We start from the raw sequence: 25379 nt of genomic DNA on the forward strand, positions 1-25379 counted from the left end.
ATGTTTCAATTACACGTTATGTGAAGTTCCGTGAGTTTTCTTGCAAACGTGTTTATTAAATATTTTTCATAACAAAACTGTGCACCTTTGTATATTAATAAAACAAAGACAAGAATAAGTGTATATAACAAAAACAAAAATAAGAAAGTAAGGATATAATAGATATGAAATTATATAATATAATATATGAATAAGATATTATATAATATACAATATATATAAAATAAAAATTCTAGGCAGTCTACAATTGTTGTATCTTCTTATTCTCACAGTACTCATGTATAATATGTTTTTTGAAAATTTTGTTTTCCATTCGATTGTTCTTTCTGCTGTCGTCAGATCTTCTGGTAACATCCGAGGTTTCATATGTACTATTTGTATCAAAGTTTTTCATTTCTACTATTCTTCAGACATGCATACTCGAATTGTCGTAAGAATTTTAGTAAAATGCACTTTTTTAAAATTTTTTCAATATCTTACTTTTTAACAGGGATGCACCGGATTGTAAAATTACCGGATATCGGATATCCAGACAGAATGTAAGATCGGATATTCGATCGGATATCCGAGAAGACAATTTCTTCGAAAAAATAAAAAAAAAAGTAAATAAAAAGAAATTTTTAAAAGAAACCTGTAAAGAAAAAAATTGCAATTTTGCAATAATGTATAAGATATTATAGCATTAATGAATATGCATAGGGGAAGCCCAGGCAAAATGAACGCCTTGAGTAAAGCGAATACCTTTTATTTTCGTTTATCTATTTGAGATTGCGCTGAGTCTCTAGCAGTTGAAGGAATGACCGACCAGCGACACTATGAAACGACATATGATTACGTTTGTTTGTGTTTAATAAAGACATATAGAAAATTGAGTGTTTTCTTGCTATTTTTTCTTAGTAGCCTAATTATTATCTGTAATTGTTTCTTAATCAGTGTGAATGATTTTTTGTAAGAATTCTGTGTCTTTAAACGTGTATTTGAGATTAAAATTTTTGGTACTTCAACACACTTGGTACTTCAACTTATTCTAATTTTTCCAAATTCGCATCAAGTAGGTCCTTTGGGCAAAGCGGGTGGGGACAAAGCGGATGATCCATCCTCTTTATTCGGTATATGATTATAATACTGGGAATACGGAGGGATAGACGACTTTTCGAGTATATGAAAGGCAAGTATTTATATCTCATTTTTGTTTATTTTTTGCCACAATGCAGTATGATTTGTTTATGACTGATTCAGTGCAGTCATTGCATCAAATGGATCTCTTTATCAATCTCTTTTTTTTTGTTTTAACTAAAATAACATATTAATGTTCAAGTTTTTTAATTTATTTAAATTTTATTTCAAAATTCCTTTAAAAAGTCCTTTAAGAAATTTATGAGAGTAAAAACGATTTCTGATCTCAATTTTAATTGTGTTATTTTTTCTTCTCAATCTTAATATGTTCGCGCTGCCCGAGCTTCCCCTACTTATTTCTAGAACATTTGTTCAAGAAAAAAATCAACAATTTTATGATATAAAATTTCAACTGGATATATTCCCGGATTTTAATGATATGGAATAGTAAAAATGTGCTGGATGATACCGGATACTTTTCGGATATCTGGTACATCCCTACTTTTTAGTTAAGAAAGATGGATGTGCTAGATTTTTTAACTTGCGACTTCACACATATATTTTCAGCATTCAAAAATCTATACGAAACATTTGGTCCGGTTTAAAGTAATTTTTTATTGTAAATTAGTTGTAATCATTTAATTAAATTAATTCAAGTAAATATGATAAAATGATTTTAATAAACATAAACAATAAATAAAAACAGTATACACCCGCAGGATATTCGTGACGCAATGTCATATATTAAAAATTTTTACGTTAAAAGTATCAGTGTGTGTGTGTAATAAAAATTTAATTAAATTAATTCAATTTAATTTAATATTTTTGTTATTGAAATCATTTTTGATTATTAGCGTTTAAATATTAGGTGTTGGAATTAATTCGTAGCGTTTTACAAGAGATGGGAAGTACTTTCATTAATGTATTTTTTAATGCTCATGTGAAATAAATAACATTCTTTCATTAAAAAACGCTACGAATTAATTCCAACACCTAATATATTAATTTTTATGTTGTAGAAAAACGTGCTGTGAAGTTTTTGTTCTGTTAAATAGTCAAAGATAGAATGTGTGTTTTGTTAACCGTAATGAGTTTCCTGTTTTAGTTTCTGTGTTTTTCCCTCTATTAGTGATACTACTGTATCCGTCGGTGTCGGGGTTGAATTACGCGTCCCGTATAAATCTGCATACATTTTGATGTTTGTTGGCACTGCTTCATTGCAAGCGGCGTTTAGCTTATAACGCGTAAGACTAATGAAACTGGTGGTGCTTAAATAATATATATTGAAATTAACGACGCGGTAATAAACAAATATCGTATTATTAGCGGTAACCGTATTGAGAACATTATTCAACTAACTTGCATATTTTGCCGATAATTATTTTGCAATAATCAATGCCATCAGTGTAATTGAATATAAATTCATCTCTGTATATCTGTTAACATTAAAAATATGACCTTTATTTATAAATATATAAATATTAAGCGGATGGGAATATTATACAAAATTTTTGAAATGAAGTATAGTTTATAGATTTATTTTTTCAACATCGAATTTAAAATTACGAAGATATAACGAAGAAAATTATTTTATATTTTTTTCCACGCTACTATTGCTTTTCCGCTTTCAATAATTACATCCCATCAATGTTTTCTCTTAATGTTTACAAGATATGAAAATCCCGTATAATGAAAATCTCGAGATTATAGTTAATTTTGTAATCCGTAACGGATTATAGATTTATTAATATACCAAGAGATTTAGTAAATTCCGTTTAACGTGATGTTATGGCGTTGACGTCGTTGCGTATATCACATACCAAGCTGAATTCCATTTTATCGATTGCGATATCTGTCCCTTCGAATCTGGGATTTTTGTAAATCCGTAAATCGTTTCGACACTTCCAATTTAGATGCATATTTCACTAATTCTCGTATTTATTACTCCGATATCATGGTATGCGCAGATATCGTTGACTCTTTCGATTTAACGTGGATGACTGACAACAGAAACGTGCGAAATCGCGTGTTGTTTCAGTACAATGCTTAAATTTCAATTTATACTCGGTCGTCGCAAGTTTCATAGTCGCGCATGAATTAATTAGCTTGTTATAATTAATTAACAGTTTATTCTATATTTTGACGAAAACGTATTAATAAACTCGCTAAAAGTTGCAAGCTGAACATCAATTTAAATCGCTCTGTTGGAAAAGTAATTCCGTTGGAGAAATGCTTCTATAGATGATTTTATTGATTTTACTTGTAAATTCTATTTACGTGATATGGATTCTTAATCTGCATAATAATTCTTTTATTTATCATTTCTCTGTGAAATTGCACAGTTGCAATAACACATTTTATTTTTTCCACTATTCAGTTGTAAGGAAAAATAATTTTGTAATTTTTCGAACAATTCTTTCGTGGAAAATGTTATTTATTTAATTTTTATTATTTTGATTTAGTTTAAATATTTTTCAATAGAAAGAAATACATGAAAAACATATAATTATCATTAAATATTTTAAATATTTTATTCAATGTTGCTTTGAAAGAAAGATTTTTACAAATATTTTGTAAAATATAATGATTTTGTAAAATATAATAACATTTTGAACATTCTCGAAATTATTTACTTCCTATAAATTAATTATTATGAACCATTATAATGGAATATTTAATTTTCATTTCTATTTAGATCGAGATTGAGTTTCAGAGAGTTAAAAAGTGATTATCTTTTTGAGTTAAGACTCAGCATGCAATATAATCGTATGCAGAATATGTGAATGTGTAATCTGAATGTTCACATTCAACACTTGCTGTGATTAAATACATTCAACTTGCAGCTGACTAAATGAAAACATTGTTCTACGCTGAAATAAAAAGAGTCTGGTTGCATTAATTCGAATTCTAGTTGTGATAATCAAAAATGATGACCAAAATCTTCTGGTTCGTTCTGGTTCATTTTCAATCAGAAAATTTCCTCATTTCTCATTTCTTTATTCTTTTTTCGTACTCTTATCATAATAATCAATTCAATAATCTCTATAATAATACGTATTTTATAGGGTACATATAATAATGTTTACAACGCTTATAAGCATTATTTTGTCTTTGTTTAATATTTGATAGACAATAAGGATAAACTCAAGGATAAACTGATGTTTACAGCATGTGAACATGAAAACGGAACTTATTCATAATGAAGCATACTCTATTTATGGAATAATGAATATTATATAAAACTCTAATTTTAAGTTCTAAAATTGTAAATTATAAACTATAAACTAACAAAGCTCTAAAGAGAGAATATAAAAAAATCAGAAAAGAAATTGAATCAGTAATTTATTTATTGATTAATTTCTTTATTTTATATAAATATTAATTAAAGAGGACTTTATATAAATTGCTCTTGTATTCTTGTGATAGAGGTATAATATTGCCATATGCAAGAGTCTATTAGTCTATTTTGGTCATCGAATCTCATCTGTAACTTCGATAGTTGCAAATTTCGCGACTAAGATCATTGAGCGATCAGAATTAATTAATCCGATAACATGTAAGTGCATAGGCACGTGAATGTATTAAGGATTTTGAGGTCGCGCGCACGTATGGACCTCACGCTACGATTCCATCTCTGAACCTCTCAAATTACTCAGAATGACTATTAGATACAAGCTTATATAAAATTGTTTGTAAAATCTAGCAATAAAATATGATTTTTACAATATATTTGACATTGTTGCTTTATGTGAAATTCAATTTAATTTGAAATAGTTTTATTGAATTTCAGTAAATATTGAATTTCCGTTATTTTAGAAATATTAAACGGTATTTGTTTCTTTTTAAAATACAAATGTTAATTTAACTTTTAACGGCTTAGTAATATAATTGACTAATGTTTTTATAATTTTATATATATTAATTTAAATAAAGTAATTTAAATAAATGTTAATTACATTTTTGTATTATTGTAATCATGTTTATTATTGATATTTATTTATAGTATTAAACAATAAATATTTAACAAAATTAATATGAAATTAATTATCTAATGTAATTAGAATAATTGATGTCTTTGTTACATTGAATAGATATGAGTTGTGTACTACAGACTTAACGTGCCCTAAATTTGTGCGTAATTTAATCCTATCTATCAATTAGTTATATTGATATTACTGAGATGTGTCAGTTCTATATGTACGATCACATGACATGTATCTTGGGAAGATTGACTGCTTGTGACTTCCCAAAGTTTCCTCCAAGGAAAAATATCGCTGCGGAAAAAGTTCACGCGACTAGGATAGCACGCGACTTTTCTTAAAAGCTTTCTTCAGTTTACTATTTGTCTTGACGTTGTAATCAATCTATTATGTCGCATCTCCACAAATATATATATAATGCTAACTGTCATTAAATAGATCATTGTTAATTACCATAATTATTGAATTTTGGAAATTTTATTATTGTATTAACGTTTCGGGGAATAAAAAGTACTTGAGATAAATGTGCTCGCTTTGATGATATAATATCTGATCGTCAATAGTATTGTTAACATTTTCAAGAAGCAAGACATTTTCGATCTATCGTTGTCGATTTATTGAAGGATTGCGTGCTCACCTGTCACCTCGTGTGTCAGTCTGCTGCATTTGCGATTGCATCTGTATTTGTAATTCCTGTGCTCGATCCGATTTTGCCTCTACCTGATAATCCTCTTCTTTCTTGTCCGTCCTATCGTTTTTCGAATTGTCCACCGCAATGTTCCTACGTTCCACCTGTATAAGAAAATCCGAGGGAACATCTGTAGAATTACTTCCCATTTAATTTCCTGACACGACTACAGTACGTTAAGAAAATTAACTGAATTCGTGCTGACTTCCAATTTTAGACTTCCAATTTTAGGCTTCCAATTCATGTCAAGTTAGCAATTATAATGTAATAAGTTTTATTTCTCTAGTTATATATATGTTTTATATATGTATATAGAAGAGACTTTTGAATAAATTTATATTTTTTAAAAATATATAATATATGAAAAATTACAAACTTAGTAACTATACTAAAAACTTTTTCTATTTTTCTGTTATAAGAGGAGTCTTGATCCGGGAGAATCTTGACATATGGAAGAGTTGAATTATTTCAAATTTCTCATTCAAATTTCATGCCAAGTACATGATTATCAAGCAATTATTTGTCATGTTTCGAGAAATGTGAAATCAAAGTGGCATCATGTATACGTCGCGGTTTGACAACTTTTCTGAAATATGAGATATTGGTTCAACTCTCCCATATATATTAGGTGTTGGAATTAATTCGTAGCGTTTTTTAATGAAAGAATGTTATTTATTTCACATGAGCATTAAAAAATACATTAATGAAAGTACTTCCCATCACTTGTAAAACGCTACGAATTAATTCCAACACCTAATATATATATATATATCAAGTCTCCCGGAGTCCTCTACTTTTTTCGATGATTTTTAAAGAATTTTAAGCGTTAAGAATTTATATTACTACAAATTTTAGCGATGGAAATGATAAAAGATTAACAAAAGAGAAAGCAGAAATACAAAATAGTAATTATGTCTCTTTTTAATATTAAATTTTTAATTTATGAGCTACATTCTATCAATTACTAAATTATTAAAATGTTAAATTTAATAAATAATTACGATACAAATTTGAACCGATAAAAATAAATCTAAATAGATAAGAGAAATTCTATATTTGTTCAAAGCGGACTTAAATATTTCTATGTGAATTTATTTGTATATCTGATTCTGCAAATTACACGTCGAAATCTTTTTCAATTTTGAAACAATCATGAACAGTACCATAATAATATCACTTATTAAATTATTGACAAACAGTTCAATAATTTTTATGCTGATAAACATCTTTATTAGAATATCAATGTTAATAAAAATCTTAAATCTGCAAATAATAATTTATTAAAAATAAATAATAATTTATTGAAAAATATTTTAAATTTGACTTTCACATATATTTCTCATTTTGACTTTTAGGTTTCTATTTTTATTTCTATTTTATTTCGATTTTATTTTGTATTTTTGCTTTCTTCTTTAATGAAATATTGACGGTATTGACGTCATATTTCCAAGTGAGGACAGTTGTAATCAGCAATTTCCTCGTTATTTCATTCGCATTCTCCGGCGGAATTAATTATAATACTTACCGTGTTAGGATATAGCTCCTTTCGTTGCTCCTCGTCGTTAGATTGAACCACGGCTTCACTTGGCGTGACATGATTGCCGTTTTCCGCCATCTCTTCGTCCTTTCCCGTTTTAGTACGGCCACAGCAGAGGCCCAATAAGCAATACACGATCACGCACACAACTCTCTTGTTCACATACACCACTTACACGTGCTACTACTTTAACTGAAGTCTTTTGTTTGTGCTCAAACAAGGTAATACCGCATTTTTATCAAAATTGCTTTCTGCTGTTTTCACGGAGTATAATTTCGCGCTGGCTCATTCCGTTCGTTTTAAATTTCCTTCATAGAATTAGATCTGAATTCGGTGATCTTCGCGTAGCAGGAAATAGGAATATCCTGGATACTCGAATCGATGAAAGGGCACGTGTCAAGGTTCTGTTAGTACCTAACTGATCGTTATACACGTGTTCTGTTAAAGTTCTGCTACGTAAATTTAGTGAGTGAGTGAGTGAGAGAGAGAGAGGGAGAGAGAGAGAGAGAGAGAGAGAGAGATTGGATTGGATTGGTAGTGAGTGAAAAAATATTCTTTCTAAAGTTCTATATTCCTTTCTCTTTTATCCAGATATTGTGTGAATTCATGAAATACTGTGAAAAATAACAAGTAAATACATATTTCGAAAGAGTAAAAGGAACAAATCAAAATCTCTAGAAATATATTTTCGTTAACCAATTTATTTGCTAATAAAATTTAATTCATTTAATTTTACTATATAGCAACGCTTTTTATTTTCAATTATTCGTTGCAAAAATTTCTTTATTATTTTCTTACTTTTAGTGAAAACTGTGATTCAGCAAATATTTGACATATTTTTATTTAGCGATATTTATAGAATCTAAAATAATAGAAAAAGTGAAGAAATTATTATAATAGAAAGTAAATTATAATTTTATTTAACAGATTATTACTGTTTTATAAATGTTGAAAGTTGACTATGATATTTTTTATGTCACTTTTTTTATCACATGATTATTTCATGTAAGAAACTATATTTGAATCTTCATTTATGTAACATTTTTATTAATCTCTATTTTCAAGATTAATTAATTCTGACGTTTAATGAAACATTAAAAAAGCTAATGGTTAGAATGTATGTGACAAGAACTCTAAAAATGAAACGATCGTATTCAAAACTTGGATTAAGAAAGTTGAGCGAAGAAATTTCTCGACTTTTAGTAACGATTAATGGCAATTTTCTTTTCTTATTCGAATAGTGGATAATAAGACTCCTCTGTAATTCTTTGCGCCCAATAATTCTCTTTGTATAGAAATTAAGTGCTGATGGAAAAAGTTTAATTATTTATATCCATTATGTGGTACCTATGCTTTTAGATGAGATTGTTCTACCTTCTAATATTCATTAGATATGATTAAAATTCATAAATAAATTGAATAAGGACTCTTAATATTAAGTAAAAGGAAAAGTAAAACAAGATATTAGGAATCAGTACAGTAATTAGTGCGCAAATCTTTTAGAATATATTAATTTAATAATTGATTATATTAGCAAAACATACAATATTTAAGAGTCAAATGCGTTTTGATTTACTTTCGAGTCATTTTCAACGGAAAGATGAACGATAAGAAATTGATTTCATACTTAAATATATGCGAATGTACAACAGTTCAAGATCAACTGTTTATCAGTAAAGAAAGAGTCAAAATTTCTATTCATTTCAATATTTTATTTTTTATTTCTTATTTTTATTTTTTTTCTTTTCCTTATATATTTTTTATTCTTATTTTAATTTCTGTTTAAATCATAATTATTGGAAATAAATTTTAATTATAAATCAGAAAATTTTCAGAATTATCTTGTTATATATTTGCTTATTATAAACAAATTAAATAACATCCATTTTGATAATTTAAAAATAAATATGCAATTTATAATTATTTCCATAAACGATAAGATATTAGATAAGATATTTAATAAGGGTAAATATAATAATGTGTTGAAAATCTTTGATGAATTATGTCACTATTCGATCCTATTAATTAAAGATTTTTACGCGATATCTAACATCGACTGACATTGAATTTCGTGTTCGAAAAAATCTATTAGTATTCAGCGTCAGTATCTGAAAACGTCTAGCTGATGATAATACAGGGTTGGCCATATTCGACGGAAAGATCTGGCAAACACTGTAACTTTTGACAGAGATGTTAGATCGAGTAACGACGTTTCCCATGATTGAAAAAAAAAACATCTTTCCGTCGAATATGGCCAACCTTGTACAACTACGAAAAATATAGTTAAGAGTTTTCAATGAATTGAACTGGATGTAGAGTTACTTAGATAAGGCTTCTAAATTTATCTGACTATCCCTAGTGATTTATCAGCATAATCTGTATATATGATAGCAATTGAAGAGACATGCTATGGTTAATAAGATCGATAATAACGTAAGATAACGATAACAATGTCATGACTTTACTTAGCTATGAAAAATCAGAAGTGCAATAATAAATATACATACAAGACTATTGCATTTTAATTTGAATGATATTATAATAATATTAAAATAAGAGAGAGAAAGAGAGAGAGAGAGAGAGAGAGAGAGAGAGAGAGAGAGAGAGAGAGACACGTATCCTTATAATGTTAACATTATATACAGAAATTTGATGTACAACATATAAAAATATTTTTATTTAAATAAAGATTGTTTTATTTGAGTAAAATATTAAGACATTTTTATTTATACTGAAATAATAGTAGTCGACGAGAGAAAATAAAAAAATATTTAGATAAAAAGTATTTTAAATCAATATATTTTATATTTGCATATATAAAATGCAATTTAAAAACTACTTGAAAAACATATAATATTAAAAAGATAATTTGCGCAAAAGATCTCATGAAAAAATATAAATGTGTGTTTTTTTAATGGCTTAGAAGCATAAATGTAGTATTCGTGGAAAAATGTATTAGAAAACTGATGCCAACGTTCAACGTGAAATTATTCAGACTGTTTCGAGAGCAGAATTAATTTCAATCCAGTCTAATTTGCAAAAGTAATATATAAAAATTATACAGCATAAAATGAATAATACAAACTGTAGCAAATCGTATAAATAACGGAAAAATGTAAGTAATGAGAAACATATTTTTTATCGTATAATTTATTTCTCTATTTTCTCTGCTTATCCATTTTGATGGATTCGATATTTCAGCATGATGCTGTAGAAATAATTTTTACTTTTATATTATTTATTTTTTTCAATAAATGCTTGTCCCTTTTTTTCTTTTGAACAAGCATTTTACGATAAATTTTCTTTTTTTTATATGATTTTTATTGATATCTGCAAAATATCTAAAAGAAAATTTACGTGGTAATGCCAAAGTCTGAAAAATGTGAAATAATTTAGCACCAGGATATGCGTTTCAGCTGCAGGTTTCATGAAATTGTGCTTTCGTGCGTATTCCTTTATGTCAGAAAGTCCTTCTGATCCGAATCTTACCCGAGTATAGCTTCAATAATCAGATTATTTTCAGATTGTGTTCATCATTTTAGGAACTTCTATATATACGTAACATTTAATTATAAATTCAAATTGAAAAATAAAGAAAAAGTTCGTGCAAAAGACGCGATTTTTTTTTAAGATACACCGCACGTTCAACGTTGGTTGGAATTCATGAAAGTTATCAGATTATATTAAACATAAAGTTTACTTAATTAAAATCGCAATATCGCAATATCCTGTAAATGAAATGTTATAGCTTTTACAACGCAACAAAAAGCCTTGGTCAATTAAATTTCTCTAACTGTTTTTATATATAGCATTATTTTTCCTTTAGTGCGCGTTTCGACAATAGCAATGAAACATATATGAACATGTATGTATGTTATATAAACAATGTTAAAAAGAAATAGCATTTTATTCAAATGATGAATGATTTGATACGTCGTATTTTCATCACGTACGTCACCGTGCTCTTTGAAATAGGTTGATATATAACGGAAATGATAGAAAGTTTACTATACTATATTTGAAGAAGTTAGAATGACCTGACGATATCGGAAAAGTAATCGACTGAAGCAGTAGTAACCCGTTCGTTCGAAATAGCATAAATAAAAAGGATCTCGAAGAACATTTGCGGTAAAGCTTGTTAGGGCAGTATTCGAACTCTTTAATTCTATACTATCCACTTTGTGGGGAATGTGAACCGACTTTAATTACCAGTTTATTCATTAGTGACAGTTGTCGAGTTTCGATGAGTATGCGGATAGGCAAGCGTAAATCTCGTGTTGTCGAGAACAACGTTACTGGCGTTCGAAAGTTTCGAACTCATTTAAATAACTTTTCCATTGTCGTCCGCACATACCAACGCGCAACAGAAATTGCGCGAGAATATTTTTATGTGATTATGGAAAGATGTGGTTGCCACTCATGGTTACGTTCAGCAGAAAAAACAGCTTTGTTGTAAAATTCTTTAATATGATTGGTCTTGCCTTTAGTTCCTCACTGAATCTAAAAATACATAAACTAATCATATTAAAGAATTTTATAAAGCTTTTTCTGCTAAACGCAACCGATATGATTGATGCTTTGTGCGACGAACAGTAACTTCTACAAGACAATTGATTATATGTCGTTGTTTATGACTAAGCTGGTGAAACGATGAGTTGAAAGAAGATAATGTTATCTTGATAAGAGAGAGAAAATCGCGGAGAGAGGAAAATTTCTTTTGGGTCGTCAGTAAATATGGTCGTCGTATAAAGGCTATCAAATTTAGAAAGTAGGAAAGATTATAGCGATTCCGTTTGCGATATTCTCTTAAATTTTAGGAGTGTACTTTAAGGGTGAGTATTATTTTATGTTACCTGAAAGACGACGCTAATTGAATGTTTGGTTGATGCAAAAAAGAGAGAGAAGAGAGAGAAGAATCTTGACATTAAAAGAAATCTGCTCTCTTGAAATATCAAGAGAAAATTTTATTGCTTATTTGCCCTCGTCGCGAAATTCCGTGCATTACATCATTCTGACTACGCAATTGGACTCCACCGCGAAATCCATCTTCATCGTGCACTGCTCTGGACGCATTATGGATCACCATTGACTTCGAAATAGCAGTTTTAAAAATAAACGGCGGTCGTTTATTCGAGAACCATGTTCCATGCATGTATTGTACTTTTAGAAAAATAAAACGTTCTTTTTTTTAATTTCGATATCGAAAATCATTAGAACTTGATTGATTTCATCGATGGGATTTTGAAACAAATGAAAATCAATTTAATTAAAAAAAAATGTATCTTTACGATTTTTACGAATAAATTTTATTTGAATAAATGAAACTTTATAAAAATCATAAAATATAAGTTTTTCAATATAGATGTAAATTTTCTTTACTCTTTGTAAGTAAATTTTAATTGTTGTTTAACTTCAATTTGATCGATTCGATCGATTAATTGTGTAAAAGATATGTGGACTTACGAATGGAGATTATTTAGATTGTTAAGAAAAATAAATTTTGACGAAATTTGAATTACTTGAATGGAAATGGAGCCTACGAAAATTATAAGATGGAAGTTTTTAAAACTTATTTCTTGTGAGAGAGCAAAATTTGTTTTAATTCATAAGCGCTCAATATGATATTAACTGTGTAATGAAATATCACTTTGCAAGGTAAACATTATGAATATATAGTATATTATGATAATATAAAATTCGACCTAATTCGATTGGCGCGATATATGATCCTAAAAAGTATTTCTTTAAGTTTCCGAGAGGATTTACCAATGTCACAAGCGTATTACGAGAAGATTGCTGCGAACGATGATTTACGATCGTAATAAAGGAGGAGAACGAGCTGAGGTTGCGCCAAGTGTATTGTGGAATTCGTCACGTTGATCAACCTTAAAAGATTAAATCACACAAGTGTATTTCTGTACCGATTATATATCGAATTTGCGCGGAAATTGTGTTTTTCCGCACGTAAAATGAGATAACTTTAATCTTGCCGCAAATATTCGATACACGTCAAATTCAATATTCTGCAACGGTTATTTGGGTAGTTACTAGTTATACATTATGCAATGTAGATTGTAAAATCATCATGAAGCTTCCAGCGTGAAATTTGTCGTTCAACAATGTATTAAGAATTTAACACTACTTCGTTAACTTTTCAATTATGATTACATATATTTTCATAACGTGATATTTGTATGCATATTTTTTTACTGCGCAATAAAAATAATGCGTTGTTACATATTTATTTGAATTTGATTATGTTAAGTATATGAAAAAGAAAAAAAATCTAAGAACGTATACACTTTTACATTTCAGATAAATACGATTTTATATGACAATTTAATTATACAGGACAATTATGAATTATAAAAATAATGATTACTCATCAGCCTTATTGTTTATGTAACGGGGTCAGTTTGAAAGGTGACATTAGTACAGTGTTTGCATTGTTTTATATAAGAATAAAATTATATGATAAAACTGGATACAATACGTAACAGAAATTCGATCAATATTTTCTCGTAATAGTACATATATAATAATAATCGTGACGTTTTCCGCATATACGAACTGTAGCGAAGTAACTTGCGCGGCATACAAACTCATATCCATATTACTATTTACATTGTCTAAACTACTATAGATGGTAAGGCACGTAATGCATTGATGAAAATAATAAAGTGAAGTCAGTAAAAGAAGTGGGACACCGTAACGGTTTTGATGGCAAAGTACTGATGACACAGACAATGTCACGTTGCAATCAAGATGTTAAATATCTAATCCTAACATCGTGAAGGTTATCCTATCCTATCGATCCTCGGTTAATTACCGTTTCATTTACCTGTCTTGATAAGCGCTGTTTAACAAAAGATTAATTTTCGCGTTTAACAAAAGATTAATTTTCCCTTTAGCAGTTTCTACAAATGGAAATACAAGGAATATCTGTCGAAGTTTGAAGAATTTTCCTGTTGTACGGTAATCCTTTTCTTTCTTGAAATAACTTTAAGAGAAGGAAGCAAAAGACGAAAGTTTTGCAGTGAAGGTTGGCTATTTCCTTGTACGGCACAGCACAAAAGACATTTTCATGGCTGACATTTGGTCTCTATGACGTAGAAAAGAACAATAAATCGGACATCGGTAGATCAGACAAAGGACACGAGTCTATTTGCTCGATGCGCCGTATGTATACACGTTCCACATATACAGCATGTAATTCCGCTCATATAATCTACTTCATTCGATCACATTATCCTTTGCGTGGACTATCGACTTTAAGATAACGGATCCTCTTTCAAATACGAAGCTATTATTGTCTCATAATTTTTTCTTGTGTCAATTACGTCTATTTTTATATTTTATTCGAATTTTACGTCTATTTTTATATTTTTTCCGAATTTTAGTAGCAAGTTACCAAACAAAAAATTTAAATAAAGCTGTATTTCAATAAAAGTAAGCTATATGAAAAGGAAAATTTTTAATGAATATATGTATTCAAATATTATTTTAATTAGTGCAATTAGTATAGTATCATTTTGCGAACTACTATTATTATTATCAAATAAATATTTTTTAATTATGTATAAATGTAACGATAAAGTTCAATCTACAAGCACGCAGAACGAAGATCGCAGGTCACAAAATTAGAAACTAACCTAATGTATTTGAATTATAATAGATTGCAGGACACAGAACGCAGAATGCAGGAAGTTGGGTGAACTTCACTTTCGCGTCCTGTGTGTTGCGACCTGTGATCTGTTCTAATCTGAAATACACGTTTCATTTGCGACCTGCGACTTACATATTATGTAGATCGAGGCTTTATAGAAGTTATGAGGATTTATACTAATACTTAAATTTATACTATCTTCGCTGTAAGAAACTTGAAAAATTTCATTTAAACTTCAATAAAATATTTGTAATACGAAATGTAATAATTTTCGAGAATTTTATGGAATTTCAAAAACAGAGCGATAAAGTTTTGTTTATTTCAAGCTTCTTACGTTCCCATATATATATGCATCTTCATATTGCACGTTGCACTAAAAATTTTGTGAATTCTATAGAGACTAAACTTCACGCGAGAGTGCATTTTCCGATCTTCTGTATATCTAAAATAGTAAGCACTTTATCACAGAGTACTTTAAAACTTTGTTTACGTTTACATGACCTAGTCAGATTATGATATTTCGCAATGTAAACTGTACATGATGCAACAGATCGCATTATTCGTCTGGGATCGATTTTACGATCTCTGCGTAATTATAGAAATTGTTGAGCAGTGTGAACTTACAGTAGTAAATACCACCAAGAATGTCTTAAACATCATTGATCGGAATAGTAGATATTATTAAAGATGCAAAATACTGTACTTCCTATTATAATTATCGCATTCTGAAAACTCAACATCGCTATACGATTTTTTTTTAATTGCGCACGGTACAGTTGAAAGAAATTCAACCAACCATTTTGCCTCTAAAAGGTAATGAACGTTTGGATTTCCGAGCATTTCTCGTCATGACACACGAAATTGAGGAAGTTCGTGGAATGAGTGAGTTAGATTTTAGATTAGGTAGAAAGCTAGAATTATGTAAACCCATCTCTTGGGAATTTATCGAGAAACGACAAGTATAAACAAAACCTGAAACTAGCTTGACCGTGTATTTGGTAAATATAACGGCATTAGATTGCACAAACGAGACGCAAAGCATATATATTATCCAGTCAAGCTTCAAAGTGCACTTGCTCCAACGATGATATAAATTACACACCATTATGCATCCATTATTGCTGATCGACTGGTTATTCCTTTCTAACTGTAATATTAAAGCAAATATTTTTCTAAAATATGCCCTTTTTGAAATATCACAAATAGGTCAGACAAGGCTATTTTTAATTTAGATCTATTAAATCTATCTTTTTATTAATTGAATAGTGTGAGTCTTTATATTATTTAAAAAAAAAGAATCGATAAATCAAATTTTCGAGAGTATAAGGATCATATGAATTCTTTTAGATTTACAGATTTAAGTATTATAACTTATATATTTACGTAAGAAATTAAATGAAAAGAAAAACAGCAATTTTTTCTGATATGTACATATGTATTAAAGTTCCATTTATTTGTTTCCTAATCATATTAATATAAATATCTTGAATAAAAAATTGAAAAAATTGAGGATAGCAATTCTGTTTACATTATAATTAGGAAACAAACAATAGAACTTTACGCACATGCACAAAAATCTTACTGTTGTTTTTTTTTTTATAAAATAATCACTAAAATAACTGCAAAAATTTACAGAGTTTTGGGTGGATAAAAAATCATTAGCACATTGTTTGATGCTGATCACGATATGTAGCTCAAGTTCTCAATTTGAATAATGTTTTGCTGTTATCTATCATTCTGTAATTACAGGTCACTTTCAGAAGGTTTTATCATGTTAAATGAATTTAACGTCAATGTTAAATCACTTGATATTTCATTCGTGCAAAACGACGGGCTATTTATGCAACTCATTAAAAATTAAAAATTAATTATAACAATCACCGACCACGTGGAAAGCATTGTCTCTTTCGCATATGCGAATACTTAATGGCCATTCCATTCGAATAAAATCTATTCTCGTCCATATAGTGGGAATGCAATCGGGTAAAAATGGCGAATTAATGATAAAATATACGTCGTAATATAGCGAGCGAATCAATGCCGATTATTCATTCGGCTCCGAGCTAATAGTATTGCGCACGAGTTGTTTTACTCACGAATACTGCTTACGACGTGAGCATCGAGGTATCATCTTGCAATATGACCATCAATTCAGCGAATCATCGTAATATATTAAAGATGGACCATAAATGCCAAAACATCGTTTACAACCGTATTGATCTTCAAGAAAAAAGAATTGGGAAAGCTTCTTTCATTTATTCCTTCGCTAGCAGTATGATATTGCGATTCGGTAAATTTTTCCCGAAGCGCTCTTTAAGAATTCAAATGCGTCACATATGTACCTATGCTTGAATACTGACAGTTTGTTATTATTCTCAAACAATCCTCTTTAATGTATATTATCAGGATATTCGCATTTCTGTGTTATTTGAATAAGGATATCGATATAACTCTAACAAGCTTAGAGCTTAGAATTTCACTATAGATTGATTTCTATATGTATTTGGGACGGAGAGAAGGCGAAGATTAATGGAAGGTCCTTTCTTCTCATGTATCTCTATCTTGATAATAGCGATTCTCACCCAGATATTCCTAATTTTCCCAGATCTTTGAACTTTACGCGATAAATTTTCTTCGTTTTTCTCTCGTCATGAAAAAAACAATCCTAACACACAACGATATTTCCGCGTGCGTGATGTCGTTCGATTCCGTTTCACTCGAAGACTAGCAGCGGAGCGAGTGCCGTTCGGAATCGCTTAGGCCGTGATAAGTAGTAGAACTCGACGGTTCGCCCGACGTCCGTCGTGTAACACGGTTCGCCGTCTACTGACGCGCTCAACGCCAGGCGTCGCGACGCGGATAGGGCGCAATGCTAATCGGCGTCAAGTTTCTCCTTGATGCCGGCGGTACGTGGAAACGTGAAAACTTTTTGCACGCATCTCAGTATTCTCGACGCGTTCACCGATGAATTTATCCTCAGTGGAGTCGTCAGAAAACGCCGAAGCTTTACTTGTACGTACCGTCGTCATCGGACAAACGATTCTCGTCAATCCCCGACGGCCACGTCGAAATGATCAGGTTAACGAGCTAGGCGCGTTTGTTGTGGCAAGTGATTATAATTGTATATCGCTTTTCATCAACCCGTATCTCCTTTACTGTATTATTTGATTAAATTTTCGCCGTTATTGTAACGAATTTTAGAAAAAAATTATATTTTATATAATTAATAAAGTTAGCGCTTATTTTTGCGCTACGATTCCATATTAGAATGTTAAATTAGTATCTACGCAATTTATATTTATTTCAATTTGAAGTATTACAGAGTACTGCTGGTTTGCGTGTTTAACATTTGATTAAGGAATATTAATTATTTTCATTGTTTTGTGACGTTGTTTGGGCACAATGCAAACTAATTGTAGTTACACGTGAATAATATAATCATATATCATTGTATATCATATATATTATATAATATATGATATATATATTAAATAAGCATTCGTAATTGATGCATTGTAGATGATATATATGTAGTTAGTATAAAACCTGCTAACATTTTTTAAATATTAATATAAAAATGTTCTATATGTATACATATATATACATATAATTTGAGATTAACATGAAAAAACAATCCAAAAATGTTTATAAAGCAAGAAAATTGTTTTTATTGACCACTGGTGAATATTATGTGTGCTCGAAACTTAAAGCTCTGTGTGTATATGCAATTATTTTTTATAAAAATATTTTGAATAATTTGGAAAAAGTATCTTGAATATCTATTTTGAGTCACTAATTTCTCGTGTAGTTTGAAAATAAAATTTAATTTAATTATATTTCTGTTCAAGATTTTTTTCTATAATATATCTAAATTAACGAATGCTGAAAGAGGGTGAATTCAATTTTATTTGAAAATAAGTTTTTTTTCCCATTTATCTTGAAATAGGTAGATACGCTTTTAATGCAAATAAGACCTTTGTCTTTTAAGAAAAGACCTCAGACTTTTAAGAGTCTAAAATAAACGTTAAAAATAAACAATGAGTGCAAGAAAGTGCGAGAAAGAACACACAAATTTAAGACTCGCAAAAATTTGAAAAAAATGTAATGTTACATCTTGTTAGAATGTGAAAGCTTCGATAAGATTTTCGAATGACCAAATGATTAAACTTGAAGAACATCCAGAAGAGATAATTTAATAGTTAGCGTATTAACTCTCTAGTGTTTTCGAAATTATGTTACATAAATTGTCTCATACAATTCAACATAATTTAAGATAAATAAAGTATACGTAGTAATATATTGTAAAGTTTATTATTTTTTTTTAGTACAGAAAGGATAGGAGTTCCAAATTAAAATTGTTCATCTAATAGGTAAGCATTTTAGGAATTAGGAATATTTAAAAAATATTATTAAATGTTATATTTAAATTACTAAAAATAATTTTGTTCGTTTTTTCACTTAAAATTAAGCAGTTTGTTGTTAACATTGAAAAATTTAATAAGTGACTCATATTCTTTCTACAATCAATTTATTTTAAAACTTCATGAAAAAAGAAAATGAGAGAGAGAGAGAGAGAGAGCGAGCGAGCGAGCTTTAATGGTAAATTCTGAGATTTTTGGATTTTGAAGTTATAAACACGTGTAAAGTTCGAGGTCACGCATCGCGTGCCGAACAATAATATCACTGTTACGGGAGTATCACGTGTTAGCAGCAAATCGGATTTTCGGTTTTTCGAACTCTTCTGTATCAGTAAAGCGGAGTTATTCTAGGTATTTATTGATTTGTGAGAGCATTAAGTACTCCAGAGCTTTTAAGCCTTCAATAAATTGGCGAATATTAAAAAGAAATATATCACTGACATTATTTGTATGAACCATATATTTTTTTTTACTTAAATTTTTTTAATTTTCATTTGAAATTGATATCTTTTCTACTTATGTACCTTTATATACCTTTGATTAAATCACCGATAGTAATTACATTTTTCTGTATAAATCATGATTATTCAACAAGTAATAATTGATTCAATATATTTAAATTTTAAATTTATTAAATAAAATTTGATTTTAATTAAAATGCTCTAATGAATTAAAAAAACACGATTTGCTGTGTACTTATTGTCAAACTATATTTTGCGAGAATTTTTTAAAAATAAATTTTGCTATTTTGTAATCTTTTAACATTCTATCAATATTTTTTTACAAGATAAATTTTAAATTTGTAAGAGATAATTTGAAAGAACTTCCTGTTTAATAAACTCTGTATATTAAATAATACATTTACTACTGTTTATTGATGTTTGTTAAAAGTATTAAAAGTTTTCAGTATTTTTAAATAGAAAAAAATCTGTTAAATATATCCTGTGTGTTTTTTTTATTGTATGATATTCATATTTAAAAATTTCTATCTTTAATAAAATTTATTACAATGATAATTCAAAATCATGAAGCAATTCAATAAAATCGAAATAATAATTGAATAATGCTTATAACAGAAATATAACGATGTTATTTCTGAGCTTGCAAAAATTGTTTTTATTCTTCATCGTGTAGCTATAACAACACTATTCCAGTGGTCTACTCTACTTCACGCTATGTTAGCTACATTGAATATGAAAAGCAAAGGAAGAACGAAATGCGATATGCATGGTCAAAGGTTATCGTTGAGAAAAGTCGTTACTGTATATACATTTACTATAAATAATCAGAATAAGTGAGGTATAAAATTGGCATAACACAGACGCTCGGACATTATATCGATAAAGAAGAAGAATTTGACTCGGATATGATTCACGTGTATGCATAAATCGCTTAAAAGCTTCTATTCTTGTGCTTTCATCTTATGGTAATAAAGATTCATGAATATAAATAAATGTTATGTGAAAAATATTAGAATTATTAATTTTAAGAAGCATAAAAATTAAAACTCGATTATTTCTCCCTAAATTGACGGTCCAAATTTGACGGCATGTACGCGATCATATAATGTATACGCAGTGTTGGTCTCAGAATTATGACATTGATATGAACGAGGATAGACACTATCGGCGTTTCGAGCATATGTCGCACTATTAATCGATTATTAAGATGTAAAGTAATGTCAGTTTCAAAACAAAGTATAGTTTGCTTATTATTTAGATATTGAAAATTATATAATTAAATGAAATATTTCGGCAAAATTAATCAAAATATTGAAAAATATTATTTTGCAATTGATCTATTATCCAGAAGATAATATGAGTTCTCGATGAATATTAAAATTGTTTGATAGTATTTAATTATAATATGAAAATTGACATTGTATTTTTTATATATGAAGAATTCAATATTCTCTTAATATACGTATAGTCTCAATTTTCTGTAATTACTGTTAATTGACGAAAGTCTTACAACGTTTGCTACTTGGTTCACAAAATTTCTACCTTCGTGAAACTCGTTCATTAAACAGGTTTTTATTTCATCTTGATTCGGGATGTAGTTTTAAAGTAGCTAAGCTAATTTAACAAAAGTTTCTAGCAACTCGCTAGACAGTCCTGTGAAACTTCAACGTCTCTTTACGGCGAATTACAGCTGTTAGTGTCGACACACACAGAGTGCGCTTGTACCTTCCTTGTGAATTTGATTACGTCACTGTTTATGCACGTAAGTTTGTTGAAAATATCATGACCTGGGCATGAATGCTGTGGCTTTGGGAATTTGCAATTGGAATCTTCGTGTTTGCCGAGGTTGCTAAGGTTGTCTAAGATGATACTATATAAACGAGCGTTTGGAAAGTGGGCTGTGTTTAACGATCGTGCGAGTAACTTGAGGAAAGACAAAGGTGACGACTATACGTCGATAGAACGTCAATCTTCGGTCGAGTTTCATGATTCTAGTTCACTCTATCTTCCCGTAACTTAGAATTCGTTCCGTAGCTCTCCTTCCAGGCAAACATTTCATTGCGGGTGTCTCTATGAATTGGAAACCTCGAAACTTACTGAATCGAAAGGGTTCAGCACATTTTCGTTCTATTGTAGATTAATGAGCATCTTGGGAATCTTCTTTTCTAGCTTTATTCAGTTCGAAGACATAAGCTCTTCGATCCTTTTTTTTTTTAATTAGAAGATTTTTGATAATATAATTTAAATTAGCATATTTAAAATTGAGATTGATTTTTTACAAATATTGTCAAGATTAAAGAAATTTTTAATCGAATATTAGGATTGTGCGCACTTTTTTTTAAACAAAATTATGTATTTGATATTCATAAATACGTTAAATTCAATAATGTCAAAGTATTTGAATTATTTGTTTAATAATTTCTATAAATCATTTTCTACTCAATACATCGTTAATTTAATTGAAACAATGGAGTTAAACAATGTAATTTAAGAAAATGCATTGAAAGAGGAATGTAGTTTATTATTTATTAAGTACATACATATGGAAATTGTTTACATTGAAACTAATCACAGAAATAAATTGATTTATGTATATTTTGACATACGTAAATTAAAAATAACAAAATATTATTTTTAACCCAAAAGATTTTTAACTCAAGATTGAGTTACCAATAGTTAAAAATTGTTCTTTTGGTATAACAATGTATACCTCAAGTAAATATTCAATAATTAATGCATCTTTTATTAAACAACGATTATTATGGTTGATAAAGTTTAATAAAACTTCGACTGAACATTCATCATTCTCGGAAAGAGCTTAACGAAAGCTAAAAACTTTTTCTCGATGGTTCTTTCGCGCACTTGCTGATTAGTATCGCACTTTTGCCTTCGTTGAGATTTCTTCTTCGTTGCTTTTTACAGTGCATTAGGAAATTGAAATCGGTATCTACCAATGAACGAGCTATATTCTTTACTACTGCGATTACAGTAAGATCAATCGTAATATTTCTATGTTACAGCTAAATGAATAATATCGACATTCTACGACCGGGACGTTTTTAGTTAATTGCAGGTTGTGTTTTTTAGCATCTTTTCATACAAATTCAAATAAAAATTCATATCTGATCATTGGCTTATCGTATTGCTCGAATAATTAATTTGCAGTAATCTTGAACATTTCAGAATAAGATATAAATTATATAAATGTTAAAGGTAGCAATTAAATTTTTACTTAGAATCCAAATAAATTTCTAATGTATATGCTATACGTACTATATATAATAGCATATTATATACTTTAAATTCTTCGATAAATTATGATAAAATCTATAAGTTTTACAATTTAAATAATTTATACTTCGTATATTATAATTTTTTAAATTTATTTTATATGTGCAATATTTTTTATACGCTGTTTAATAAAAATAATTGAAAATAAATAAAACTAACGATATTTCAAACTTCAAACTGTTTTAAAATTTTAATATGAAATTGATGGAAAAATACATGTATATGTATACCGTGCAAAGTTTTTCTTTTTGTTTGATTTCGTTACAGTAGAATTATTTCCATCTGTATAATTTTATATATTAATAAATATTCTCGATTCAATATTGTTTGAATTCATCTTCGATTGATGCATGACTAAATCTAGTATTAATTTTTGCAATTTTATCATTTCATTATTTTTCTGTAATCGCTTACATCATCCTCGATTCTAAATTATGTGTTGTTATAATTATGGCATGTATAGAACTTACAATGTATAGATCTTACAATCACCATACTTTTGTATATTCTAGAGATAAAGTAGAGTAAAAAATTCTAATATGAAAATGTCGAGACTACAATAGTTTTTGAATTACAATTCAAATCAAAATTGATCAAAATTGTAATTAAAAAACTATTATATGTATATAGCTTCAACATTTTCATATTTTTATCTTAGAATGTTCCAAAGAATTCAGAAATAATAGACTATAAAAGTAAAATAATTTTTGACTTATAAATATATAAAGTTAGCTTATAATTTAAAAAATCATTGTAGCGACATTTTTGTATTAGGATTTTTATTCTATTTTATCTAGAATACACTGTGAAAGTATTGTACGGTGGTTGTGAGACATCCTGTATATGCTCTTAAAAATTCCATTATTATAATCTCATTGACAAAAATTAATTGATATTGAAATATTATAAGTTATAAGCGCGACATGATAAAGAAACTTACAACATCTAATTAAAAAGAATTTTTTATATAATTTGTAAAAAATGATAAATAATATTTTTGAGTGTTTGAATTATTTTTACTTGAAGATCAGTTGATGAATATACGAAATGAAGTCTTAAGATAGAACATTCATGATGTCTTGATGACACAGAGATGAGTTTTAAAGTATAATATTCGTGATATATTTTAAGATGAAGATGAGTGACATTATAAGTAAAAAAAAACGAGAGATCTTTTGTAAATCTTTTATTATTCTATAAAATTGTTATCGTATTTAAAAAAAATTTTGTTATATGGAACATTTTATTGCTATGTTCCTATTTTAAGCCATGACAGTTAACGATAATTACTTTGTGAGTATTTGCATTGCAAATAACTGTACTGCGTGTCGCGAAATAAATGAAAGTTTATTAAATTCTTTGTGATGTATTTAAAATCATTTTCTAACACATGTAAATAAGAAAGATTCGTAATTATTATCAGCACTGCATAATAGAATTTTGCGGGCAATTAATTTTTTCGTTGCATCTATAAGACATAATATACCGTTCTTGTAGTTTTAATCATTTGCTTTTTGCATTCTCATTACAGGGGCTAACAAATGAGCACTCTTAGATATATAAACTGCAAATGTCATTGATGTCATGAACATCTAGAATTTATTTTTAAGATTTTAATTGAGTCTGCGCAATCAATATCTTCAAATTTTGATGAAGTATGTTCTTCATAATGAAATAGTTCTTTGCCTCTTTGCCTAGTCTTAACAATTCGAGACAATTTAACAAATTAACACATTGCGTATACTTATTAAACTTTTATTATTGATTTTTTTATTCTATATTACTTATATTCTATATTACGGTCATGAATTGGAAACAGAATTGATTTGATAAAATAAATTAAAAATTTGAAAGTAAATATTTTTCGCATTAATATAATTTTTTTACTATAATATAATTTACAAAAAAAAGATTTATTTACCTCTAAATGATACATATGGAAAAATTGTATGAGATATATTTCTAATATTTGTATATATAATTTATTTTATCAATTTTAGAGATAATGAATTGCAATTGGAACTAGAAGTATTTCGCGAGTTATAAATATTGAAGAAAGATATAATTTATCATTGCACGAAATTTACATATTGTTTTTATTAATGTATTTTCTTTCTTAATTGCCATTTTATTTTATCCTTGGTGTAATAGGAAGCACTAATTGCTTATGTGTCGTTACTTGGCGTTCCATTAAATATGATTTACGATCACGATTCATATTT

General features: G+C 28.5%; 2 protein-coding genes across 9 annotated transcripts in view; one reads left to right on the forward strand and one right to left on the reverse strand.

Moving 5' to 3' along the window:
• LOC105149002 (phosrestin-2) overlaps positions 1–18123 on the reverse strand; it is a 56013-nt gene extending 37890 nt beyond the window's left edge. Inside the window, exons 1-3 of one of the 7 annotated variants that reach the window (XM_011061153.2) lie at positions 17570–18123; positions 7310–7629; positions 5734–5888 (exon numbers count right to left, since the gene is read on the reverse strand). In XM_011061153.2, the coding sequence (XP_011059455.2) occupies positions 5734–5888; positions 7310–7399 (245 nt within the window). In that variant the 5' untranslated portion in view covers positions 7400–7629; positions 17570–18123. Of the gene's footprint in view, positions 1–5733; positions 5889–7309 lie in introns of all 7 variants that reach the window. The other 6 variants (XM_087404945.1, XM_011061145.2, XM_011061137.2 and 3 more) reach the window with 6 other exon arrangements.
• LOC105149025 (sex-regulated protein janus-A) overlaps positions 1–25379 on the forward strand; it is a 77551-nt gene that overhangs the window by 40739 nt on the left and 11433 nt on the right. The window lies entirely within an intron of this gene.

Source organism: Acromyrmex echinatior, chromosome 3, assembly GCF_024713525.1.
Source record: "Acromyrmex echinatior isolate Ae372 chromosome 3, ASM2471352v2, whole genome shotgun sequence".
In the NCBI taxonomy this organism is placed as follows: domain Eukaryota; kingdom Metazoa; phylum Arthropoda; class Insecta; order Hymenoptera; family Formicidae; genus Acromyrmex; species Acromyrmex echinatior.